The sequence below is a fragment of the Artibeus jamaicensis genome, unplaced genomic scaffold (genome assembly GCF_021234435.1).
Source record: "Artibeus jamaicensis isolate MK-2021 breed Jamaican fruit bat unplaced genomic scaffold, CSHL_Jam_final contig_585, whole genome shotgun sequence".
In the NCBI taxonomy this organism is placed as follows: domain Eukaryota; kingdom Metazoa; phylum Chordata; class Mammalia; order Chiroptera; family Phyllostomidae; genus Artibeus; species Artibeus jamaicensis.
The window spans coordinates 14904527-14924213 of NW_026521894.1; the positions used below are offsets into that span (position 1 = coordinate 14904527).

Genomic DNA, 19687 nt, shown 5'->3' on the forward strand with positions numbered 1-19687 from the left:
AGTTATATTCTATAAAAGGTTAAAATAACATGTTCAAAGTTGAACTTGTAGACTTAGGGGAGAGGCCCATGTGATTTGGGCTCATAGAGTGGATTGTTGAGGATACTGACAATGCAGTATATGTGCCCAATGGGAATTCAGTAAGTATTAGGGATAGATGTCTTCTTCAGATCAAAAGCTCATTGAAAGGAGGGACCTCGCCTTCCTGATCTTTTATCTGAGTGCAAAGAGAGTTCTTTGGGTCACCTAATCTTTTAATCTCTAATTTCTGGCACAGTGTAGGTGCTCAATTTCATCACATGAATGAATGCAAGAATTATGGTTTTACCCTATTGTTTGTTAAACTCTTAGCAGTGATCCTGAGCAGGTTCTTAAATGTTGATGGATCATGTTAAAGAAAAAGAGTGAATACATTTTCTTATAATTTAAAAATCTAACAAAACCCTTGGATTTCTTGCTTTAAAAACTAAATCACATACCACTCCCTTGGGTTTTTCCATTTTTATCTGGGATCAGAGGTACCAAAAGGCCCAGCAGCAAATTAGCCTAGCAACAGAAGCCTACAAGAAAGAATAAGCCTACAAGCAAAACATACACACAGACCAATGGAACAGAACTGAAAGCCCAGGAAAAAACCCATATGTATATGCCCAAATAATCTTTGACAAAGGAACCAAAAACATACAAGGGAGAAAACAAAAACCTGTTCAATAAATGGTGCTGAGAAAATTGGAAAGCCACATTTAAAACTAGAATGATTTTTGTTACCATACAAAAAAAATTAACTAAAAATGGATGAAAGACCTAAATATAAGATCTGAAACAATAAATTAGATGGAAGAAAACATAGGTACTAAACTTACTGACCTTGATCTAAGAGAGAATATTATCAATTTGACCTCAAAGCAAGGGGAAGCAAAAGCAAAATTAAATGAATGGGACTATACCAAACCAAAAAAGCTTCTAAACAGCAAAAGAAACTGTCAACAAGTCTAAAAGTCAAACAACTGAGTACCAGATATTTGCAAACATCCTATGATATGGATAATATCCAAAATATATAAAGAACTCATACAACTCAATAACAAAAAACAACCTAGTTAAAAAATGGGCAGAAGACCTGAACAGACACCTCTCCAAAGAAGACATACAAATAGCCAAATGGCACAGTTTATGAAAAGATGCTCAACTTCACTAGCTGTCAGGGAAATGCAGATCAAAACTACAAAGACATACCATTTCGCACCTGTTGGAATAGCTATAATTAACAAAACTAGTAACTATAAATTGTTGGAGAAATTGTACAGAAAAAGGAACCCTCATTCACTGCTGGTGGGAATGTGAACTGGTATAGTCACAAGGAGAACAGTATGAAAGTTCCTCAAATAAATAAGAATAGAGTTATCATATGACCCAGCAACTTCTAGTTAGGGTATGTACCCCCCAAATTTGAAAACGTTTATACATCGCATTATTCATGGTGGCTAAGACATGGAAACAACCAGAATGTCCTTCAGTAGATGAATGGATAAAGAAGATGTGGAATATATACACATGGATGACTACTCAGCACAGATAGATCTTGAGAATATCACGCTAAGCAAAATAAGTCAGATGGAAAGAGTCCAGAACCTCATGATTTCACTCATATGTAGGACATCAAACTGAAAACAACAAATGAACAAACAAGACACACAAAACCTCGTAGACACAGACAACAGTATGGTGGCTATCAGAGAGAAGGGGGATGGAGAGAAAGATGGAAAAGGGTGAAAGGATCAAATACATAGTTACAGAAGAAGACTTGACTTTGGGTGGTGAACACACAATGCAATATACAGATTATGTATTATAGAATTGTACACTTGAAACTTATATAATTATTTTAAGTAATTTTACCCCAATAAATTTAATTAAAAATAAGCGTGCAATATGATGAAAATAGCTGAATTTAAAAATACTCTGATTATTTAACTTTTAAAAAATTTTATTTTTCCCCTTGCTATACCACATTTTCATCCTTTTTAAAAAATATTTTATTTATTTATTTTTAGATAGAGTGAAAGGGAGGGAGAAAGAGAGGAAGAGAAATTTCAATATGGGGTTGCTTCTTATGTACCCCCTACCGGGGACCTGGCCTACATCCCCATGTGTGGGGGGACCTGGCATGTGCTCTGACTGGGAATGAAACTGGTGACCCTTTGGTTCGCAGGCTGTTGCTTAATCCATTGAGTCACACCAGCCAGGGTTCATACCTTCATCTTTGTTCTCAGTTGTAGTATCAATATCCATAACTCTGTCTGGCATAGAGCATGCACCCAATAAATATTTCTGGAATGAATGAACAAAATAAATTGCTAGAGTTAAGAATGGAGCAGTACTCAATTTAGCCTGCAATCTTTAGTTTGTGGCTCCTGGTTGGACAGACCAGGAAACATAATAATCTGTGGATTCAGATGAGGAAACTTAAGCACATTATTTGAAGACACACTCTGTCCTACCCTGTGCATCAGAATTGGCTTAAATTTTCCCAGAGGTAGAAATAAACTGGAAATGTAGACAACAGTGAAATTTCAAACAGATACCACAACAATGCCCTGTCAGCCCAGCTCAAACCACCTCTACCCATTTTCTAACTTAGGCATCATAGTAGTTATTATTGTTGGACTTAAAATCAGGCCAGTTACTCTAAACAAATTATTCAACCTCTCTGAGCCTCAGATCCTTACCTGTTCAAGAAAGGTTGATAATGTCTACCATTTGGTAGACATTTATACAGCATAGAATTGGGACTAATGTTTAAACAAACCAACTAACTACCAAAAACGAACAAAAACATAAAAAATACCCGTCTGCTAATTTTCCCAATCAAGATTCTTCAATATGAATTATATTAATGTGCCTAGAAATGGACTCTGAATCTTGGCCATAGCACTACTTTTGTGGAGCATTAAAAACAAATTTTTATTCCTTTGTAAACTTAAAAGACAAATGATAAAATATCAAAGATAAGATGAAAATGCAGAGACATGCTCTTGGCCTGCCACAGACCTGACAGCCGTCAGTGTGTCTGCACCAGCCCTTCCCCTTTTGCCAGCATAACCTAGTCAACGTGAGTCATAACAGAAATCAAACGGTCAAAGGTTATCTGCAATGATCACTCTTAACATCTCTTCGGTCTCTATTCTAATAAAGGTGAATTTTTAGGCTTCACCCCTGAGCTCTGAGTATACTGCTGATTTTGTTTCCAAGCTTTTTTTAGGACTTTAGCTTGGTTTTTGTCTTTGGCCCTTCATACTCCTGACTTCCTCTAACCTGATTTTAGCCCCTAAACCCAAACCCTAGCACTAGCCCAATTGCCCCATCCTTTAGACAATAGCTAGCCTCCAGAAAAGGAGTAGTTTATATGATATATTGTTGCAGAACCCTGAATTCATGATTATGTACCCATTAGAAAATGTATTCCCAGCTGATTCAAGGTTTTCTCCTCTGGCACTTGCATTGGACAGCCACAGTAATTTAGAAGTATTGTCTGAATATTATGACTATATTGATTTCTCCAACCTCATGCAGGCCAATCAGGAAACATTTTTTGAGTGCTAATCTTTAGGGTCAGATACATGCAAAATTACCTTTAAAAGGAGGGGAGGAGGACTTCTGGCCAAGATGGAGGCATATGTAGTAGACACACTGTGCCTCCTCAAACAACCAAACTAAGGACAACAAAAATTTAGAAACAAAAAAACAACCAATACTGACAGAAAACTGAACTGTATGAAAGTGTGGCAACCAAGGAGTTAAAGAAGAAACATTCATCCAGACCAATAGGAGGGGCAGAGTCGGGCAGCCGGTTGGAGAGGACACATGGCAAAGCAGCGGCTGGCAGACCCCGGGTGTACAAGGCGGCAGCAGGTAGACCCAGTGATGTGGCGGATTGTGGAGGGGCTTGGTGCACAGGGTGGCTGGCAGACTGGGAAGTCCCACATTCACGCACAGACAAACCAGACAAAACTGGGGAGTGAGACAGACCTCCCAACCCAGGGTCCCAGCATGAGGAAATAAAGCCTCAAAACACCAATTGAAAACACCTGTGGGGGTTAAGGTTCCAGGAAAGACTCCCAGCCTCATAGAAGAGTTCACTGGAGAGACCCACTGGGTCCTAGAATGTGCACAAACGCACCTGCGTGGGAATCAGCACCAGAAGGTCCCAGTTTGCTTGGGGGCAGTGGGGGAAGTGACTGAAATCCAACAGAGAGCAGAGCAAGCTCCAGTGTTCCCTCTCGGACCCCTCCCCCACATACTGAGTCACAACCCAGCCATTGAGTTGCCCTTCTCTAGTGAACACCTAAGGCTCTGCCCCTCACTACATAACAGGTGTGTCAAGAAAAAAAAAAGGCCTGAATGAAAGAACAGATAAAAGCTCTGGAACAAATACAACTAAGTGACAAAGAGACAGCCAACCTATCAGATGCACAGTTCAAAGCACTGGTAATCAGGATGCTTACAGAGGTGATTGAATTTGGTCACAAATTAGATGAACGTATGAAGGCTATGCTAAGTGAAATAAAGAAAAAATGTACAGGGAACCAACAGTGATGGGAAGGAAACTTGGACTCAAATTAATGGAGTGGACCAGAAGGAAGAAACAACCAAACAGAAAAGAATGAAGGAACAAGAATTAAAAAAAAAATGAGGAGAGGCTTAGGAACTTCCAGGTCATCTTTAAACGTTCCAACATTCGGACCATAAGGGTACTGGAAGGGGAAGAGGAAGAGCAACAAGTGGAAAAGTAATTCGAACAAATAATAGAGGAGAACTTCCCCAATTTGGGAAAGGAAATAAACTTCCAGAAAGTCCAGGAAGCTCAGAGAGTCCCAGAGAATTTGGGACCAAGGAGGAACATACCAACGCACATCATAATTACATTACCCAAGATTAAAATGAAGGAGAGAATCCTAGAAGCAGCAAGAGATAAGGGAACAGTCACCTACAAAGGAGTTCCCATCAGACTGCGAGCTGATTTCTCAAGAGAGACCTTGCAGGCAAAAAGGGGCTGGAAAGAAGTATTCCAAGTCATGAAAGGCAAGGACCTACATCCAGTATTACTCTACTCAGCAAAGCTTTCATTTAGAATGGAAGGACAGATAAAGTGCTTCCCAGATAAGGTCAAGTTAAAGGAGTTCATCATCACCAAGCCCTTATTATATGAAATGTTAAAGGGACTTATATAAGAAAAAGAAGATAAAAACATGTATAGTAAAATGAAAGCAAACTCAAAATCATTAACAACCACACCTAAAACACAAAGAAAAATTAAGGAAACAAGTAGAACAGGAACAGAACCACAAAAATGGAGATCATATGGAAGGTTATCAACAGGGGAGTGGGAGGAGGAGACAGGGGGAAAAGGTACAGAGAATAAGTAGCATAGATGGTAGGCAGAAAATAGACAGGGGAAATAGTATGGAAATGTAGAAGCTAAAGAACTTATAAGTATGACACATGGACATGAACTAAAGGGGGAGAATGTGGGTGGGACAGGGTGTGCAGGGTGGAGGGGAGTGAAGGGGGAAAATGGGACAACTGTAATAGTATAATCAATAAACTATACTAAAAAAAACAAAAAAGGGGAATAGAACATTAAGAGACTTGCCTGATTTAAGTCAGGGTTGATATGTAGAGTAATGAAGGATAAACTTGGCTAAGTAGAGAAAAAAGGGCGAGATTCTCGATCTATGATTGAGGAGCTTGGCTTCAAACTAAGAAGGAAATGTACAAATTTATGTTTCGGTTGCAACAAACCATCCATTTATTGGCTGCCTTCCCTCTCAGAATATTTAGAGATGGGAAAATTATAAACCAAATATAGAATCCACTTAAGTTTCATGGATCTAATGTTAAAAAATTTTTTACACTTTTAAGTGTCTAATTAACAAGCCCTGAAAAAGATCACTTTTTGATTCAAGAGGTTAGTGCTTTGGGACCAAACTGAGTTCTTCTGGTCAACCAGTAACTCTTTCACATCTTAAACAAGTCCTGAAGATAAATCAGAACTGTACGCATTACATCCCTCTCTTGCCCTTTCCCATAACCTTCAAATCAGAAAGGGAACAAAATTACAGCCAGGAGGTATTTGAAAACCACCAAACATTAGCAGGACAGAGTCACTGAAGATACTTTGTGAAATACCCAATACCACTTGTTTTCCCAGTCTCTGGAGAAGGGGTAACTAAAAACCACCCCAGGCATGAACAATAAAGATGTTTCCAACCATTCAGTTATGCTGCATTCTTCTCTCAGGTACCTCTCGGAGAACAGAGGTGGGTACCCAACAAAGGGAGCGGGGCCTAGGAATCCCCTAAATTTAGTCCCTGCCTCAGCAGGGAGATCTGTCTGGGTTCAGAGTTCTGAAAGGTGAGGAGAAAACTGTATTTTACTAGGTAAATTATAAGCAACCAAAGAACAAATTCAATGCACCACTCTATAGCAGAAAGCCAAGATTTCTAGCATTTCCAGGGCCAAAGGGCTCCAATTAGCAAATCCCACAGTAAATCTTCCTACGTTTGACACAAAGTGAGTATGACAAGCAGAAAAAATTCACGACTGGTGTTTTCATTTAGGATGTTTGAGTTGATAAACTTAAGAACTGTTTAATTATCAGTCCTTTGCCTCCCCTGGGTTTGGTCACGAGGAACAGATTTAGCTAATCTGGTTAGATACACATTTGTAGTGTCTGCTGGGGATGGTAGAGTTAAAACTCCTCTCTTTGGGTTGAGAGTACTTGGCAATATACTGGATGAGACAATAAAAATTAGAAAAACCTTTGAAATATATGTATATCCAAATGAAAGCTGCTTCTCAAAATTTTCACCTGAGGAAGAAACTAATTTGTTTTCTGTATTATTCAGAATACAGAAAAGTTTACAAAACAAGCTTGAAATGTAGACCTATGACACCACAGCTATTTCTTGTTTTTGACCCAAAGGAGCATTACCCACCTTGTCTGTTTTCAAAAACCACCCTGACAAGATAAATATTACTGCATTGGTAATAATCTAGTCAATGTACTAAAAGCTCTGAAGACAATTCCCAGAGAAAAACTCCTTAACTGTATTGAGCAATAGCAGCATTGTTAGAATGGGCCCAACCCCACAAAGGTGAATGCTTTCAAGAGGGCAACACTTATTTGACTACAGAGCTCTTGTACATTGGCTTACAACTCAGACTCAAGACTTCAGAGTCATATCTCAGAGAATCATTAAACTGGAAGGGACAATGTGGTTCAATCTACAAAAGTGAAATGAAGCTTTAATGGGTAGCCATTCATTACCTATTTATTTATCTTTTATTTTTTAAAAAATATATTTTATTGATTATGCCATTACATTTCTATTTCCCCCTTCATTCCCTTCCACCCTGCACACCCCTCCCCCACCATTCCCCCCTTTAGTTTATGACCATGTGTCTCAAGTTCTTTAGATTCTATATTTCCCATACTATTCTTGCCCTCCCCCTATCTATTTTCTACCTACTGTCTATGCTACTTATTTTCTGTACCTTCTCCCCTCTTCTCCTCCTCCCACTCCCCTGTTGCTAACCCTCCATGTGATCTTCATTTCTATGGTTCTGCTCCTGTCTATTTAAAAGAGGCCTTTAGAGGCTTCTGGTCAAGCTGGAGGCATAGGTAAAAACAGCTCACCTCCTTGCACAACCACATTGAAATTACAACTCAAATACAGAACATCCATCACTCAGAACCACTAGAAATTGAGTTGAATGAAAGTCCAACAATTATAGAACTAAAGAAACCATAACCATCCAGACTGGTAGGACATGTGGAGATATGGAGACACAGAGATGTGGAATGGGCTGGTCCCACACCTATGTGTGGTGGATAAAAATCTGGGAGGAATATCTTAGAAGTGAGGCGTTCCAGCCCCACACCAGGTCCCCCAGCTCAGTGTTCTAGTGTCAAGAAGATAAGCCTCTATAATTTCTAGCTGTAAAAATCAGAGGGGTTTGAGTTGGTAAAAGGAACTACTGGAGTTCCAAATAGCTCCTCTTATATGGCCAGCACACAGACTTACTCAGACTTAATTGCCCTGAGCTCAAACACCGGGGCAGTGGCTTGAAAGTGCACCAGTGGCATACAGGAAAAAAACAGTGTCTGGGATGAGGGTGAGAGCAGGGGGACAGCTTTCTCCCAAACAGAAGTGCTGGCAGAGGTCACTGTTCCTGTTCTGAACCCTCCCCCTCAACAGAGCTACAGAGTCAGCCACACCTGAGACTCCATCAACCTGGCTACATGGTTTGCTCTGCCCTTGGGGAATGCCCCTCCCAAGTCACAGCCCTCTCAAGCTATAAGCAGTGGCTTTTCCATGTGAATGGCTGTTCTCAGCTCAGGCTGCAATCTTCCTACATCCTCTCAAACAAGTGACAACCAGCCTCAGCAAGGCCCTAGCAACCATACCTCTGGCTAAGTGGCCTCAGGCCTGGCACAAGCAGCAGCTAGCTTTGGATCACAGTTTGGCTTCACCTGGGAACCTCGAAGTCTAAACTGGGAACCTCCAAGCCCAGCACAAGTAGCAGCCATGTACAGATTGCTTTGTAGTTCCTGCTGGATGGCCCTGGGTAGAACACAGGTAGTGGCTGATCCTGTCCTGCACCACCCAGGAAATCCCAGAGGCCGTGCACCCAGTGGATAGCTACAGACCATATTGGAGTACTACCACCCTGCTGCTACACAGCTGATCCTCCACGGAGGGTAGAGTTTGGTGGTCAGTGGTTGCAGCCAGTCCTGGCAGCTGACTGGCCTGGAAAATCACTCTCATTGACCTGTCAACAGCAATGAAGGCTCAACCTCAAGAGGAAAGTGTACTCAGCCCACACAAAGGTTGTACCCAGCTTGGGTAATAGGTTAGGCTGTGCTACTGGACCCTACTATATTAGGCCACACTAGCAAGACAGGGAGTCATAGAAGCTCTACCTAATACATAGAAACAAATACAGGGAGGCTGCCAAAATGAGGAGACAAAGAAACATAGCCCAAATGAAATAACAGATCAAAACTCCAGAAAAAGAACTAAACAAAATGGAGATGAGCAATTTATCAGGTGCACAATTCAAAACACTGGTTATAAGGATGCTTAAGAAACTTAGTGAGGAAAATAAATAGCATAAAAAAGACACAGGCAGAAATGAAGGATATACTAATAGAAATAAGGAACAATTTACAGGGAATCAGCAGTAGAATGGATGAAGCCAAGAATGAAAGCAAGGATATGGAACATAAGGAATAAAAAAACAACCAATCGGAGTAACAAGAAGGAAAAAGGATTAAAAAAAAGAGCATAGTGTAAGGAACAACTATCAAGTATACCAACATTTGCATCATAGGTATGCCAGAAGGAGAGAGAAAGAGCAAGAAATTAGAAATTTGAAAAAATAGTGAAAGAAATCTTTCTTAATTTGGTGAAGGAAATAGATGTGCAAGTCCAGGAAGCACAGAGTCCCAAACAAGATTGATGCAAAGAGGCCAAATCCAAAACACATCATAATTAAAATGTCAAAGGTTAAATATAAAGAGAATCTTAAAAGCAGCAAGATAAAAGAAGTTAGTTACCTACAAAGGAGTTCCCACAAGACTGTCAGCTGATTTCTCAAAAGAAACTTTGCAGGATAGAAGGGATTAGCAAGAAATATTCAGAGTCAAGAAAAGCAGGGACCTACAACCAAGATTGTTCTACCCAGCAAAGCTATCATTTAGAATGGAAGGGCAGATAAAGTGCTTCCAAGACAAGAAAAACCTAAAGGAGTTCATCATCACTGAACCATTATTATATAAAATGTTATCAGAAGTTATTTAAGGAAAAGGAGGAGGTCAAAACTAGAAACAGGAGATGGCAATAAGTACATATCTATCAACAATTGAATCTGAAAAACCAACCCAGAAAACAAAAAGTACAGAGAGAGAATCATGGATATGCAGAGTGTTCTGATGGTTGCCAGATGGGAGTGGGGCTTGGGGAAATGGGTGAAGAGGTGAGAGGATTAAGAAGTACAAACTGGTAGTCACAGAATAGCCCTGGGAATGTAAAATACAGTACAGGAAATGGAGTAGCCCAGGAACTTATACCATGACCCAATGACATGAACAAAGAGGTGGGGATTGCATGTAGGAGTGAGGGGTGATGGGGGAAAAGGGGGAAAATTTGGGACAACTGTAACAGCATAATCAGTAAAATATAATTTTTAAAGGTAAGAAAAATGCCTTTAGCTTAAAAAACCACCACCATTTCTAATACTTTTTAAAGGGCCTTTTTGAGAAAGTGAAAATTATCTTGGCATTATATTGGTCATACGCACTGGGAAAAGTAAACATTATCTAAGGGACTGGAAGATGTTTCTTGATTTTTGCCTTTAGTATCCACTGATATGCTTGGTTGGGTCCTAGAAGCTCAGGTGGAGAGTTAAAGGCCAGCAGTATGTTATCCAGTTTATATTATCAGTGGAGCTGGAAATAGGACAGATGCTGGAAGTGGCAGGAAGGCTCCCAAGAAGGCTGATGAGGTACCAAAAAGATATATTTTCTGTTGTAAGTTGTTTATTTTGGTGAGCTCCATAATGTTTACTCTCAGGAAGGTCAATAGTTACACAGATATTTTTAATTCTTTTAACAGCTCTGAAGGTTAAGGTTTTAAGACTTTCTCTATCCCAAAAGGACTTAATCTAGTATGTGTATTATGTAAAATATGGTCCAATATTAAAAGAAATATTTCATTTGAGAATTCCACAATGATCTATAGGTGGTCATTCATTTCCGAACAAATCCTACCCGTTAGCTGTATAGCCTAGTGGCGGAATGCACAACCGTCAAAGTAGACCACCACTATCCTGGCTCAGCTACTTATTATGTGTGTGGTTTTGGGAAAGTTATTTAGCCTGTCTGTACCTCAACTGCCTCACCTATAAGACAAGAATGATAGTATTTCCCTCATATGGGTGAAGGGAGATACCCCGAGTAAGGGGGACAGAGTCATGCCAGTTATAGAGTGGCTAATTCTTGTTAATATCTGATTATTTATTATTTCTATTTTTATGGTCCAAAGTCTGGGCCCAGGGGTGGTAAATCACTCCCCACTCACTATATTGCTAGACAGTAGAGAAATCAGTAATAGTTCTTTTTTATTCCTCTAAAATGATTTATGTTAGAATTCGAGACTTACTCCATTGCCTTTTGTAAATAATGCTAATACTAGTTAAAAATATCATGGTATCATATACAGCTATTTCCATGACAATCATAGTAATAGCCAGCTTTATTCTAGACTCTTAGCTGAGAATTGGATTATTTCATTCTCACAAAATCCTAGTTTTTCAAGAAAAAAATTCCTAACAAAATTTAAAGGTTAGGAAACTGGGGCTTAGAGAAGTTCAATAACTTGCTTGTAGTCACATACCTAGTGGATGTCAGTAAGAATTTGAACATAAACTTACCCAAATCAAAATGGCTACAGGTAACTTGGAGGGTAGTCCCACATTACCATTTATTTATAAATGATCCCCAAACTACCCATGTTAAAAATGGAACCATGCTGTAGAATATACACATGACTCTGCTCAAAGTCCATTCTTCATAATTTACAATAAAAAAAAACACATTGTAGTGAATAAGAGCTGAAAGCTTTAACTTGGTACACAGCTCTTGAATCCTAGTTGAGTGTAATTTTCTCACATCTAGGGTAAAGGTTAGCTTGGCCACAGTCTGTGGTGCTGTGGCATTCTTTTTTGGGCTGTGACCATGAAAACTACTCTAGGAATGGGGTTGAAATGAGGCTGTGCACCCTCATACTGTCCTGACATACTGTTTTGACATGTAATGTGCTGTCTTTGTGCTTGCAACTAACGTGGACCTGTCAAACTACAAGCACAAAGCAGCATTCAGCCTCCCTCCTGCCCTTTGTTCCAGGAAGAGTTTCCTCTTTCAAGTTCCCTAAGAACTAGCGTGTACTCACTAGTATCTGCTCTGGAGGCCAGAGCTATTTCTTCATACGTTTCGGGCAGGATAAAAAGTAACCACAGATTTTTGTTGTTGTTGTTTGTAGTCACGACAATTTCATTCTTTAACATTTTGATACTGGCATTACTTTCTCTGATTTCTACGAAGCCTTCCCTGATTTCCATTTGCTTGGTAATACACCCAATCTCTGTGGTGCTCCCATATCCTTACCCTTTCTACTCATAAAATGATTGTTTTTAAAGCCTGTCTCCCTCTCTAGGTTGCACTTGCAGACAAGAATCATGTCTCATTTAAGGGTGATCATAAGTACCAACATATGGAGTGGTAGAAGGATGTATTATGACAGGGAGGGCATTTGGACATTTTTAAAAAGATTTTATTCATTTATTTTTAGAGAGAGGGGAAGGGAAGGAGAAAGAAGGGGAGAGAAACATCAATGTGTGGTTGCCTCTCACACGCCCCCTAATGGGGATCTGGCCCATAACCCAGGCATGTGCCCTGACTGGTAATCGAACTAGTGACCTTCTGGTTTACAGGCCTGTGCTCAATTCACTGAGCCACACCAGCCCGAGTGGTATTTAGACATTTTAATTGGTTGGTATAAGTGTAAACTGGTTATTAAATACTCTCAGTATCATGTGTGGCCTTATAGCAACACTCAGCATAATCCCAATATCTTGCACATGGCAGGTGCTCAGTGCTTGTTGACTTAACAACCAGTTTCCCGACTCGATGCATAGACACTGCACACGTCAGAATCTGACTGGCAACTGGATCTGCCAGTGATGGCATCAATGATCATGAAACTTTTAATTTTTTTATTGCTCATCCAAGGACATTTTTTTCATTGCTTCCAGAGAGAGGGGGAGGGACAGATGAAGGGAGAGAGGGAAATATTGACTGGGTGCCTCCTGTGTGCACCTGGACCAAGAATTGAATGAGCAACCTAGACATGTGCCCTGACCAGGAATCGAACCCACGAACTTTTAGTTACAGGACGACGCTCCAACCAACTAAGCCACATCAGCCAGGGCAATCATGAAACATTCTTAATATTCAAGATCCCTCGACCCCTACAGATTCCAATGACACTAACGCCCTAGAAAGAAATAGTTGCTCATGCCTCCATGAGGCCTTAACATGGTTGCATCAGAACGACTACTCTCTTTGAGGTCTTGATCCTGTGCCAACACAAACATAATAGTAACCAAAGCATAATGACCAAGATTGATGGTCACTGTGCCCTCTGTGTTTGGAGTAGTAGAGCCCTTACCTGTCTGTGTTGTTGGGAGACTTGGTATCCCAGTCCTGTGACGGGCTGATTCTGCATTTTCTGAAGCAGGATCTTTTGCTGAAGTGGCAAGGGTGACCTTAGCAAAGGCTGGTTTGACAGAGGTTGGGTGGGCGGCGGTGGTGGCTGCTGCTGCTGCTGTTGCTGCTGCTGCTGCTGCTGCTGTTGCTGCTGCTGCTGTTGTTGCCGTTGCTGCTGCTGCTGCTGCTGCTGCTGTTGCTGCTGAGCTGAAATAGAGCTCTGTGGCTGCTGCTGCTGTTGCTGAGTGTAGTGTAGGAGAGAAGGCTTGTTCTGAGAAGGCAAAACAGAAGGCATCTGTTGGTTTGCTTGATCTGAGTTAAAATGGAACAAAGGCTTGGTGTTGCCAAGACGGGCCTCCATGGCTGTATGCGAGCTGTTAATAAAACTTCGACTGAGATCCTGAGGCTTCTGCTGCATGAGTGCATCCAGGTGCCCTCCCTGGGCCGAGGGGCTGGCCTTATACATGTAGTTAGCCATGACTTTCGGCTGGCTGCTGCCGCTGGCTACCCCAGGCATGGGGGAGCTCTGTGGGCTGAATGGCTGCTGACCAAAAGAAGGGCTGGGGATTTTCTCCTGCCCAAATGGACCTGGAGATGGTCCAGCAGGAGAGGGCAAGGCTGACCAGTTAGTAGGCTGGTGCTGCTGCATCCGGGCATGCTGCTGACGGTTGGCAGCTATCTGTTTGAGCTGTTGGGCGTGGGATACTTCCTGCCAGCTTGGCAGGGCCCGGCTTGCTCCGGAGGCTGTCTGAGGCTGAGCCTGGCTCTGAGGGACAGCAGGAACTGGGGATGAAGTGGACAGAGCCGAGCTGGCCATGGAGAATGCAGGGCCAGTTGATGGTGGCCTCAACTGAGGAGAGCCCGACGGACCCTGGGTCAGACCAGGGGAGTATTCACTTTTGATCACTGTCTTCTCCATAGGCAAGGAGGGCCTGGGAGTGCTCCTCTGGCTTTGCTGACCCAGGTCAATGCTAAATGGATCATCCTGCTTTATGGTAGCATTGATCATGTTCTCCAGCTCAAGGTCACTCATAGGAGGCACAGATATGTTGGTCAGTTCATTGAACAGTTCTTGCAGTTCAGGATCCATCAGTTGCTCTCCAGAGTCATCTCCGTACCTGTTAGGGAAAATATTCTCCTGGGTCATTTGGTTATCCATGTGCTTACTGCAAGACAGAGTCTCTCCTGGCTCCTTCTTCACTTCTTTTAAGCCCATGTTAAACATGCCATTGCCGGGAGAGTGTGTGTGGGGAGGCAGGTTGTTAGTCTTTCTCAGGGTTGCTTGGCTCATGGGCAAGGTCGCTGACATAATCTGACTTTGTCCGTTATTTACTTGGAGGCCCCCTTGTCCTGCGGAGAGGTTCTCCCCAACACGGATTCTTTTGATATCAAGGAATGAGCTGTCGACAAAGCCATTGGGCCTCTTGCTGTTGACAGGAGACAGGTTAACTATCTGTTTTCTTTTCAAGGAACCCTGGAGCTGAAAAACAGAGGGAAGGTAAAAAAAAAAAAAAAAGAGATATTAATCCAGAGGTGCTTCTAACCAAAACTGGTATATTAAAATGTTTCTTCCATTTACAAACGAGATGAATTTTTTTTTAAAAAGCACAAATGAAGAAGAGTCAGAAATATAAGGGAACTCACGGTGGCCCAAACAGAAAAAAATAAAATGTGTCTGAAGGAGCAGATCAATTAGTGACTAGAGATCACTGCAGCTCCCACGGTTACCCACAGGCCAACGGAGAAGAATCCTTCATATATCATCATGAGTTACTGATAACACCTACACTTAATCACCAAGGTGTTGTCGCTGCTTTCAGTCTCAGGCCAAAATACCCCTCATGCACACACACACAACCCCGCACAGCTACAGAAGACAGGCGGAAGGTCAGCATTGACCCAGAGGGAAAACACTGAACAGTGCAAAGCTGGGACACAAGTTCCAGCTGTTTTTTTTCTTCACAGACTCAACCCTTTCATTACTATTACCCTCTCAGTAAATACTTAGAATTATTGTTGTGTCCACAGAGATATGCTATCTGGTATTCATCTATTTTTCCTCCTGTAATTCTGTGGCTTTGTTTTCAGGCCTAAGCAGCAACTCTGTGTGTGCGCATAGAAACTGAGGTTTTACTATTTATCGAATGAGACACTGTGAGCACAGATTTTCCTGGGGATTTATTTCTTTGGTTGCCTGTCTCTGAATCCGGTAACCACAGCCGAGGTGTAGAGAGGCAGTACTGTACAGTTTTAAAGATGCAGGCTTTGGGAGCTGAGGAAGCTGAGTAAATTCCAATTTTGTCACTAAGTGCTAAGTGACCACGGCACTTGACATAGCTGAGTCTCAGTTTCTTATCCAGGATATGGAGACAGTAGCACTTAACTCATAGGAAGAAATGAGAGAATGCACGCAAAAGTTCAGTCCGGTGCTTGCTATAGTAAGAACTCAATAAACTATAGTTTAAATAAAAATTATGGTTCACTATATGCTCAAAGGGGAAGGTTTCTCTAAATAACAACAGTAACAATGGAATGTTAAAGTATTTCATTCACTAACTCAGTCATTACATTGTATGATATAAACTTCAGAAATTCTAGAGGAAAATTTAAGTTACAGCGACCACACGGTCACACCAATAAATGAAAAAAGAAACATAAACATTCATCATTGATTTTGAGATCCTTGTTGATTTGCCTCTAAAGTGAGAGACAACATGGAGCAATGTGTGGATTCTCCAGTCCAGCTGGCCTACTTAAATATTTAATGTTTGCTCAGGATAACTGTAAAATACCTGAGGCAAAAGGATACCTCCCAGATAGAAAGTCCTATCATTTCTCTTTTCCTTTATTTTCACTTACTACCACTCCACCACCCTCCTAAAGATCTCTAAATAATCTCGTCAAGAAAATGTAACTGAGTGGTCATTACACACCACGTATTTTAAATATGGTTACTTTCCCTCCTCTTTATAACAGCCCCATCAGGTGTGTATTATTTTACAGACAAGGACCCCAGGGCTCAGAGTGGCCACTTAACTTCCCCAGTGTCACGCAGTTAGAAGGTGTTCAGCCTGGGCTTTAAGGTAAGGTCTGCGTAGGTCTCGAGCCTGTGTCGCTTCCACTACATTATGCTGCAATGGGCTTGTTTGGGGCTAGGGTTTGCTCAGCGAGAAGGGGCAGAAGTGAGTACAGAGACATCCTGGGTCTCTGGTAAAATGGTGAGGAATCTGGGGGTGGCCAGGATGCAGCACGGAGCCAAATGTGAGCAATATGTTTCTGGTCATACGGTCTCTTTCAAGAGTACATTATCTGTGATTTTGCCCAATCACAGGTGGTATACAGTTGTGGTGATGTGCCATGGGGCTATAACCGCTTTTTGGCTTTTACCATTGCTAACTGGTCATCAGAGAGCCCAACCCAAGCTCCTTTATCCAATCAGTTCCTTCCATGGTAATTCTGGAGCTGGAGAAAAGGAAACCAGGTTCTCTTTGGGTGGCTGCATAGTGATTTAAAGTGTGAGCTGTTGTGTCATATGTCAAACAGAGCCAGAAAGTAAGTCTGCAGAAAGAGAGAAGAATGACTCATGGAGGAGAGACACAAGTTTTGATTGCATTTGAGGGCCTGATTCCCAGGTCAGCTCTGCATTTCTCCTTATCTTCCTTGATATAATACTCTGTAATCTTTAGAGTAAATTCTCCTTTTTGCTTAAGGTACTGTGAGTTGGACTTCTGTTATTTTCAACCAAGGCTCTCAACTAAGTCCCATGTGACTTCACGTTTGGTCATGAGCAATTTGCGGCACGGGATAGGGTATGACTTGTACCTGAGTGTGCAGCTTCCCACTCAGAGAGACTCTTCTGAGTCTCTCTGTGTTTCTGGGCTCCTAAGCCTGTCTACTCACTGATGTGAGCGACATCTTCACAGAACACCGTCAGCCATCACCGCATTCAGGGTCTGTCCTCACAGGGCAGAAAGAGCACAGAACAAAGAGATCTGGCCATGCTCCCTCAAGGGTGGCCACGCTGATTTATCTCAGTGTAAGTCACATTTTGAAGGTTCTTTCACAACTAATAAAGAACAAACAAAAGAATGCATTCTTTTTTCCAGGTTTGGGTTATCACCTTTGATTTATTTTCCACTGCTTTCAAAAAACCTGTTCCACCAGATGCTCCCATTGCTCTGGCCCCTCCCCAGGCAGCGCAGTATATACTCTAGGAAGCAGCACCAGCACTTTCTCTCAGCCGCCAAGAACAGGGAGGCAGTGATTATGCCTCCAAAATTAGCAATGGTTGTAGTAGTACTGATAATAATAATAATAATAATAACAACAACAACAACAAAATCATTTATTGAGGGCTGTGTGCTAGGCATTGTGCAAATCTCTCCGGAGCAGTAATCTCATTTGATTCCCACAACTCTATGAGATTGAGACTACTTGTTGCTTAGCGACAGGGATACATTCTGAGAAATGTGTTAGATGATTTCATCATTGTGCAAACATCATAGAGTGTACTTAATACAAACCTAGATAGTCTAGCTTACTGTGTCCCTTTAAAGCATTCTACTGTACTGAATGCTGTAGAAGACTGTGACACGGTTATAAGTATTTGTGTATCTAAACACAGAAAGATACAAAGAAATATATAATACCAGATAAAGTGTGTGGAGAGGGAGGGGCAGGAGTGGGCTGTGGAGGGAAGCACCACTGGAGCTAAGGAGAGCAGATGTCAGAAGGAGGGAGGAAGAAAGGGAGGAAAGGAAGAGAAGGGAAGAGAAAGGGAGAGCAGAGAGCAAAAGAGACCTGGAGAGATAGAGCTTGAGATGAGAAATAGTAAAAGGGAGAAAGGGTGGAGTGGGATCCAGAGATGGAGGCAGGGAGAGAGGAAGAGGGAAGGAGAGAGGAGAGAACTGAACTGGGAAGGCAGAGAGCAGGCCCCTGCGCTCCTCTTGCTCCCTCACCAACTCCAGCCCTGGCAGCGGGCAGGTAGACAGAACGCTGAGCTTCCTCGTCTGCTTAAACCACCCAGAGATAGCAGTAAATTCAAAACTGTCGCTGAGACCACGCTTTTCTTCCCATATCACAAAATCTGTTTATAACTCACTATAATCTTAGGAGAACACCATCATATGTGTGGTATGTTGTACCCCAAAACATTGATATGTAGCACGTGACTGTATTTCTTACCTACACCCTCCCCTTTTTTACAGATGAGAAAACTGAGGTTTGGAGATTGAGTGACAGTTCAAGATCACATCAATAGTAAGCAATAACCCAGGAATCAAACCAGGTACCCCCACTGCGGAGCTTATGCTATGCAGTAACTGGTACCCACAGCCATGTTTTGAGGAGGCCCGGGATCCAGTCCTGATTCTGACATTAACTTGCTTTGCTATTCTAGACAAGTTCTTCTACCTCTGTGGGCCACAGTTCACTTCTTTATAAGTAGGATTACCTCTGAGAACACTTTCCTACCTGAACCCAGAAAATAACAGGTACTGATGGAATAAGAATTGTTTAGGCAAATGTTTGGTTGTGTAAAGTCAACACCAAATAAAGCTGGATGGATGACTTAAGGTGCAGAACAGAAGTCTCCTTAGTGATGTTGTGGAAGACAAATACTGAATAAAAGAGATTTCTCTAGAACTGCATTAGATATGATAGTTTATCAAGAGAATTTTGGAGGTAGTCTGTGTCAGAGATGGAGGTGAGAGAGGAAGAGGGAGGAAGAGAGAAAGGATCTGGACTGAAAGCTTCTCACAGAAGCTTCTAATCAAAGTCATGTCACCAAGACGCAACAAATGCACAGATGCAGTGGGCATCAGTGACTGGAACGATACTATGTAAATGATTCTCAAAGTTCAAACTTTACTTTGGAGTACTTCCTTTGCTGAACTAAACATTCATATCAGATACATGGCTTTGAGTCATGGCATAGAGTCACTTAGAGTTCGGTAACTAAAAGCAACTATTCTAGGAGGAGTAGAGGAGGAAGAGAGATAGTCAATAATACCTTAGTGAGAAGTAGTTTATGAGAAAATTCAGTGCCACCTTACCAGGCCAAGAATAGTCCTAAGGTAGTTCTAAGGGAATAAGACTCAATCAGGTAAATGATGGGGAATGAAGATGTAGGTTTGCATTGAAAAGGATGAGGGCAGGACTTAGAGGGATATTGGGAACTGCCCAATGCAGTGCTAACAAAGATAATCTGGAGGAAAGGGGAAGTGTAAGGGCAGTGTGTACCCCGAGGGCCAGTGCATTCTGTTACTCAGAATGCGCTGAATAACACTGGAAGGACAGAGAGAAAATCAGGGCTGACTTGTCCATCAGGCATGGTCGGCACAGAGCCCAGAGTAGTTT

At 41.8% G+C, this 19687-nt stretch overlaps 1 protein-coding gene across 2 annotated transcripts in view; it reads right to left on the reverse strand.

Annotated features, from left to right (window-relative positions):
* Positions 1 to 19687, reverse strand: part of MAML2 (mastermind like transcriptional coactivator 2) — a 350749-nt gene that overhangs the window by 100177 nt on the left and 230885 nt on the right. For both annotated transcript variants that reach the window (XM_037163441.2, XM_037163440.2), the window contains exon 2: positions 13293 to 14810. In XM_037163441.2, the coding sequence (XP_037019336.2) occupies positions 13293 to 14810 (1518 nt within the window). The remainder of the gene's footprint in view (positions 1 to 13292; positions 14811 to 19687) is intronic.